At 37.3% G+C, this 7,531-nt stretch overlaps 1 protein-coding gene across 1 annotated transcript in view; it reads left to right on the top strand.

Moving 5' to 3' along the window:
• The window catches only part of Prkaa2 (protein kinase AMP-activated catalytic subunit alpha 2), a 60,052-nt gene that overhangs the window by 12,405 nt on the left and 40,116 nt on the right, over positions 1 to 7,531 (top strand). The window contains exons 2-3 of the mRNA XM_012517227.2: positions 4,968 to 5,061; positions 5,720 to 5,864. Coding sequence (XP_012372681.1) covers positions 5,002 to 5,061; positions 5,720 to 5,864 — 205 coding nt within the window. The 5' untranslated portion in view covers positions 4,968 to 5,001. The remainder of the gene's footprint in view (positions 1 to 4,967; positions 5,062 to 5,719; positions 5,865 to 7,531) is intronic.

Raw genomic sequence — 7,531 nt, 5'->3', positions numbered from 1 at the left:
CTATCTGAGAGAAGGACAGAAGGTGGGCCTAAGCAGGTTGTCCCCCAAGAATGTTTCTAAAGATTTTTAAAGCCATGGTAGTTTACTTTTGTGCTATAAAAAGAAAGTAACGTTGATATGTACTTTTGTGAATGATTTATTCCTGAATTTTTAATTTTTTAACTTATTTTTTATTTTTTTAAAGAATTTATTTATAGATGGGGTCTCAATATGCAGTTTAGGCTGGCCTTGTGTGCACCTTTGTAGCCCCCAGGCTGGTCTTGAACTCGCAGTGATCCTCCTGTCTCTCCAATGCTAGGATTACAGGCATGCCCTGCCATGCCCATTTGTGGGCTGGTTCACGTGACCAGGGTTCTGTGGCCCCGGCATGTGGGGCTGGAGATTGAACTCGGGACCTTGTGCTTGCGAGACTGGTACTTAAGCCATTGAGCTATCTTCTTAGCCCCCCCGAATTTTTTATAATGTCTGTGTAATTATTTTTTCAGAGGGTAAGCTTAGAGCATAGTCTCAGGATTTACCTTTTATACCAAGCCCCTCATATGATGCTGTTTAATTAGGATTCCTCTCTATTAAAAGCTGTTTCTCTTTTTCTTTACCCTGTTCTGCTTAATTGAAATTTTACTGAAGCTTTGCTGTAATTTTTCAGTCTCGTTCTGGTTTTAGCTCCAAGCACATATTATTTAGCTCACATTACTTAAAAAAGCTAATTTTTACATTTACTTAGTAGATATTTTATAATAATAGGCACTTTGGTAGATATATATCCATTAAGCAAATTACCATAATAGTGAAATAACATACTTAGTTATAAAGTAAGATAAGTACTCTAACACTTTAGGTAAATGAACACAGAAAGGCACCTGACCCACACTGAGGAAGTGGCCTTTAAACTGAGATCCAAAGCATGCTTAATGACCAGGCAAGGCACAGGGGTCAGTAGAACAAGCTTTTACAAAGTAGCTGTGGCAGAAGGAAGTGCAGTGTGACTAATAACGTTAAAAATTACTTGGACTGCAATGGTGACCATCACTGGGAAATAATAGAGTAGCAGGAGCCTGATGTATTCAGGAGCCTAACAGGTGGGAAACACTGGAAGATTTTAAGTGCAGAGACTATTCAAGATGAGATTTGTGTCTAAACAGTAGCCTTTATGTATCGTTCTTTCTTCTTACCTTTTTAACTTTTTTGTCTTTTTCTTTTGTATTTTTGAGATAGGGTTTCACTGTGCAGTTCAGGGTGGTCTTGAATTCATTTTGTAGCCCAGGCTGGCCTTGAAGTAACAGTGATCTTCCTGCTTCAGCCTCCTGGCGTTTTTGTCTTTTTGATACAGGGTTTGATTATACAGTTCAGACTGGCCTTGAACTCACTTTGTGACCCAGACTGGTCTCAAACTCACAGCAGTCCTCTTGCCTCAGCTTCCTAGGATTCTAAGCATGCGCCATATGCCTTTCCAAGGATCCTTTATTAATGGCTCGCTGTCTGGTTAGGCTGTGAGCTTCAACAAAGCAAAATGCACCAGGCACTCAGTAAATAAGCTTCAGCTCTTAGTGCCGAGCGCCCCACGGTGAGTGCTCAGGTGCCTTAGCTACAGTGGTCAGTGTTCTTTGTTGGCATTGGCATGGGACAGCTGTTGCTGTCCAATTGGACATTTCATAAAATACTGTAGCTTGAGAGTGTCTCTTAGAGCTGCATGACGGAATTAGAAGAATCAGCGGCTAAATTTACTTGTTAAGTTTCATCACTTCTTTTTCCTTGTGTCCCGCCTATAAGGTGGAGTGCACAAAGTAATTATTAGTAAGTCAGATCAGATAAATGAGGAGGTTAAGATTGATGCTCCTGCTTACCCTGTTGTGTTCATGTGATTGGCTTGGAACCTGTAAAGGTAATCTTTATCAAACTGTTTCTTCTAGAGGTCTTTTTTTGTAATTTTTAAATTTTATTAATATATATTTGGAGTTCATGCAGTTCACAGTCAACTTGGAGAGTGATTATATGTACTTACTACAGCTTTTTAAAAAAAATTTCCTTTCTCTCTTCCTCTAAAAGAGGAAGAGAATTTTTCCTTAGTAAAATTATCTTTCCACAGTTCACTTAAGATAGTCTCATCCTTATTCTTGTGTTACTGTATATTCATTTATTTTACATAAAGTGGACTGCCTTGCCATTTGGGCCATTTGGCTTCTTTCCAAAGACTAAAGATTACTATTAGGAGCTTTCTTAACTAATATAAAATGTTATTATAATTTATGATAATTTTTAATACATATAACAGTTTTCATATTTTACTTTTTCAAATGTTTAATTTATATATCATGTGTCCTCTTTCTCTTGTGCTGTTTCGGTTTCTTTTCCCCAGGTGTTGAGGATTTGCACTGCAGGCCTCTACGTTGAGCCCAGGTTGTGCTGCTTGCCAGGCAGGCACTTAGGCCACTGAGCTTTACCGTGGCTCAGGCCTTTGTATTGAGGAAGCTTTCCAGTGACATGTCCTCTGTTAATGTAGAGAGTATGTAATTGCATCGCCACCTTGCTGGGGTCTTCTCCCCTCTGCCTGTCTTCTTTGCATATTAGCAAACAGGCTCCCCGCTACCACATACTTGCTTGTATGAGCATTGCTGGATTCTAACATCCTGAGTCAAGGTATATCCTAGAGATAGGCATCAGCTCCAACATATACCTCTTTCTTCCTTTTTTTCTCTCTCTGTCTCTGTCTCCTCTCTCCTCTCTGTCTCCTTTCTGTCCTCTCTCCTCTTTCTTTTTTATGTATTTGGTACTGGGTCTCACTGTGCAGCTTCAACTTACAGTGATCCTCCTGTTTTTAGCCTCCCCAGCACTGGGATTACAGGTGCACACCACCACGCCTGGGCTCTGTGGCTGGCTTAGTGTGCCAGGGGATGGGGCTGGCAGGGCCTGTGGTACTGGGGATTGAACTCCAGTCCCTGTACTTGCCTAAGCAGGCACTTAGTCCTATCTCGCCAGCCCTGTACCTTTTTCTCGAGTGCCTTTAATCCATGCCAAAACTATACAGCTACCCTTAATGGCCAGAATAACTACATAAATTGGTTGAAATCAACTAGGCTGTAGATGACCTTTTATAAACAATGTATTTTGAAACTAGAAGAGTTGCTCATTTGCGTATATGTTAAAAGTTAAAAAATATTGTTTTCAAAACTTGATTTGGTAAATCATGTGTAGGGGAAGAAGTTTTTATCAAATAAAGCTAAGTGTCTTTATAATCATCATTCATTCGTTCATTCATTTTGTTGACTGGGGGTTGAACTGCCTTTGTACTGAGCTGCATTCACAGATCCTTTTATTTTGAGAAAGAGTCTTGCTAAATTGACCAGCCCGGGTTTGAATTTTTATCCTCCTGCCTTAGCCTCCCAGAGTACTGAGAATGTGGTTGTTCTCTATACTTTGATGGGCTCAATTTTTAGTAACTAACAATGTATGCACTGTGACATGCATTATTTCATTTTTGATTATATAAACTTTGCAAGAAAGTAGTGAGCCCATGTATTTGTCATCCAGCTTCAGCATTTGTCAGTATATTTATCTCTTTTTGACCCATTTTCTCTCCACCAGATAATTTTGAAGTAAGTCCAAACATTTGTTTTCAATCTCTGAGCTGTTTAACACTACCTGCTGGCTTGAACCACAGGTAGTACATTCCTGACTGACCTATTGTGCCACTAGTGATACAGATTCAATAACCTTTGTCTTTTCACTGATAAAATAAATTCTAAAAAAATTTATAAATGGACTGAATCTAGCTGGTTACTTGAATTTGACTGGTTACTGCCTAAATATAAGCATTAATAATAATCATACCAATTAAAATTATTGTAATGATCAACCAATTTGTTTCATTCAGTCGAATATATTATGTTTGTGAATAGTTTATCAGTAACTAATTCTGTAAATTTTAACATGGAAGCCATACAAGTACTCCATTGCTAGTACATATGATGTGCACTTAGAACTACTGTACTGATTATCTGTACTGCAGTCTGTTAAACAATTTTAATGTTTTCCTTAAGGAACTGTAATACAATGGCATCTCATCTGCTAAGTCAGTACTTTGTGTTATCATCAGGGACCTCCTGAGAGGTGGTACAGACTGTCGGGTGGGACAGTCATGCGTATACCACTGGTGGTTCAAGTCAGCAGAAAAGATCAATGAAATCAGGCTGCCTGGCCATAAGACATACAAATTATGGTCCCATTGTGAATGGGTTACATTGATGTTTAAATAACATCAGCACAGTATCACTATCATATCCAAAAATATTAAAATAATTAACCATCATATCAACCATCTAGTTAGTTTTTACACTTTGCTCTTTCATAAACTACTTTTAAAGTTAGTTTGACCCAGAATCAAATAAGTCTATAAACTGGGGCAAGGAGCCGAGACAGGGACTTGCTGCATAGTTCAGGCTGGCCTTGAACTCTCTGTATTAGCCCAAGCTGGCTTCAGACTTGTAATCCTCCGGCCTTAGTCTCTTTACTGTTGGGATTACAGGTATGCACTGCCATTCCCAGTTTGGATTCCTTTTAATTTACAGCTTTTCCTTTTTTTTTCTTGGATTTTATTTGTTGAAGAAAGGGTCATTTTTCTACTTTCTGGATTTTGCTGATAGTATCTGTTATCCAGAATATACCTTATTTATGTTTAAATAGATGATACCTTGTATCTATTGACTGCCAGCATGTTTTTATTAAAGTGGAAAGTTAATACTTAATTCTATTGTTGAAGAATGGAGGACTTCAAAGATTACATAAATCTGAAGGAGGGCACTGAAGGGTATTGTGTGAACCTCATGAGTTTGAATATTTTTGTATTGTTTCAGTGACAAAAAAGTTACTGCCATCTTAAAATATTGTAAAACACTAGAATATGCAGTGGTAACAAGAATAGATACACTAGTTTGATTTTGGTGAAAGTAACTTTTTTTTTTTTTTTAAAGATACCAGGTAATCAGCACTCCAACAGACTTTTTTATGGTAATGGAATATGTGTCTGGAGGTGAATTATTTGACTACATCTGTAAACATGGACGGGTGAGTAATGTATTATTTAGTATATAAGTGTATAAGCTAAAGAAGAGGAAAAGATTAGAAAATAGCCAACCACAAAGATACCCTCAAGTTTGAGTTGCTTCTGTAATAAAGCCCAACTAAATGTAGAGTATTAGACAAATTTTCTTTCTTTTTTTTTTTTTTTTTTTTTTTTGTGGAACCGGGGATTGAACTCAGGCCCTTGAGGTTGCCAGACAAGTGTTTATTCTACTGAGCCATTTCCCCGGTTCCCCAAATTTTCTTTCTTAAAAAATATAATCCGCAACCAAAATGAAAATTCTGATTTTGCAAAATGTACTCCACTTAATCTGTAGATGATTCTTACGTTTTTAAATCTGTAAAATTACACTGACACTTTCTATAATTTTCTTAGGACTGTCATATAAGTTCTGATTTACTTTGTCTTACAGATGATTCCCTAAGACATTTTGCACATTTAATATAAATTGAAAATTAATATTAGTTAATTTGTCATATTCCTTTGTGACAAAGCAAAACTTGTCAAATTGCACAATAAATGTTCAGGTTTTGCTTTGTTTTCTCTGCTTTGTTGATAATTTATTCTAATTAGCCTGCTTAGTTATACTTAGACTGATAATAAAACTGATACTCCTAATACAGTTTCATTTTTACTTGATAGGTTGAAGAGATGGAAGCCAGGCGGCTCTTCCAGCAAATTCTGTCTGCCGTGGATTATTGCCACAGGCACATGGTTGTTCATCGTGACCTAAAACCAGAGAATGTGCTGCTGGATGCGCAGATGAATGCCAAGATAGCAGATTTTGGTGTGTAGCTCTAGGGTTGTTCAGAGATACATAGCTAGCTTTTAAAGTGTGCCAGTAACAGTTCTTATAGAGCTAAAAGCTTTCAGTGTTAACCTTGTAAATCTTGTATCATGGAAAGGAATTAGTTTCACTCAGTGTACCAGCTTGGTGTCTCCCTTTAAATACACTTTTAAAGAAAACTGGTTAGGCTAGGACTAATATCTAAAGTATACAAAGAACTCACAAAAATTAGATCCCCCCAGTAAAAGACCCAGTCAAAAACTGGGCAATTGAAATGAATAGACACTTCTCAGAAGAAATATAGGTGGCCAGTAAATACATGAATAAATGTTCACCATCTCTGTCATTAAATTGTAGAGTAAAACAGCATTGAAATTTCATCTTATTCCAGAAAGAATGGCTGTCATCAAGAAGTCAAATGATAATAAATGCCTGACAAGCTGAGGGGAAAAAGAAATCCTCTGTAGTTTTGTTAGGAATATAAACTACTATAGTCATTATCATTATGGAAATCAGTATGAAATTCATACTAGGAATTCAAAGTAGGAATTCCATTTGACCCCAATGTCCCCTTTCTAAATATCTTCTGGAGAAACGTCATATCACAGTGACCCATGCATAAACATGTTTATAGCAGCATAAGTCATAATAGCTAAATCTTGGAGGCAGCCTATATGCCCATCAGCAGATGAGTGGTTAAGGAAAATGCATTTATACACAGTGGAGTATGGCTCAGCCATAAAGAGAGGTAGACATCAGTCATTTATAGGGAAATAGATGTACTTTGAGGCTGTAATGGTTTTTTTTTCCCATAATTTTATTAAGAAACAAATAGCAATGAGATAGTTTCAAACCAAATTGGTAGGACAGTTTCAATAATTAACACATTGCATACATTCTTCCTAGTGGTTAATTGCTGTACAAGATGTGAACATGATATCCTATTTACAAACACCATTACAAACACCATTACAAACACCAAAGAAAACTGGTTAGGCTAGGACTAATATCTAAAGTCCTATTCATTAAGAACAAATCCCTCTATTCATTAAGAGAGTGTAACTATATATCTATTCTAATCACTTTGAATACACAGATACAAAATGGACATTCATGTGTATTCCCTTTTTTTGTTAAGTTCCGTCATTTGAATATTATAGGTGTGTAAACTCAGCAAAATATTCTAAGAGTCCAGTAGCCCATAACAGTATTGGGTCTTCCACTTGACTGGCAATGTCAGAAATTGTTGACCTGAGTCCCCTACAGCTCAGCATAATAGCATGGCTTTACTTCTTATATTTCTTCTGCTGGATGGTTAAGACTAAGGTAAAGCAGGACCTGTGCAACAAGAGTTGTAGCTTTTGGGTCTGATAAGGTCAGTGAAATCCCCTCAGGATTTATCCTGAGATCCTATACCTCAGATTGTAGAACCTTTGTCAGTGCCAGCCATGTGGGTGAGTCACAGCCATTACTTGGTCATTGTGCTCTCTGTGAAAGCCTGAGAGAATGTTTTCTCTCCATGTGACTCTCCTTAGGCACACTCTACATCATCGATCCCTTTCCTCTTTGGCCCCATAATCTCCTTGATTAGAAAATTTGGGACACTACTGAGTTACATGACGTTACAGTACAAGTTCTCATATGTCCTGAGTCTTAATGGACCTTGA

Source organism: Octodon degus, unplaced genomic scaffold (assembly GCF_000260255.1).
Source record: "Octodon degus isolate 3935 unplaced genomic scaffold, OctDeg1.0 scaffold00156, whole genome shotgun sequence".
NCBI lineage: Eukaryota > Metazoa > Chordata > Mammalia > Rodentia > Octodontidae > Octodon > Octodon degus.
This window is presented reverse-complemented; position numbering and strand designations above follow the sequence as displayed.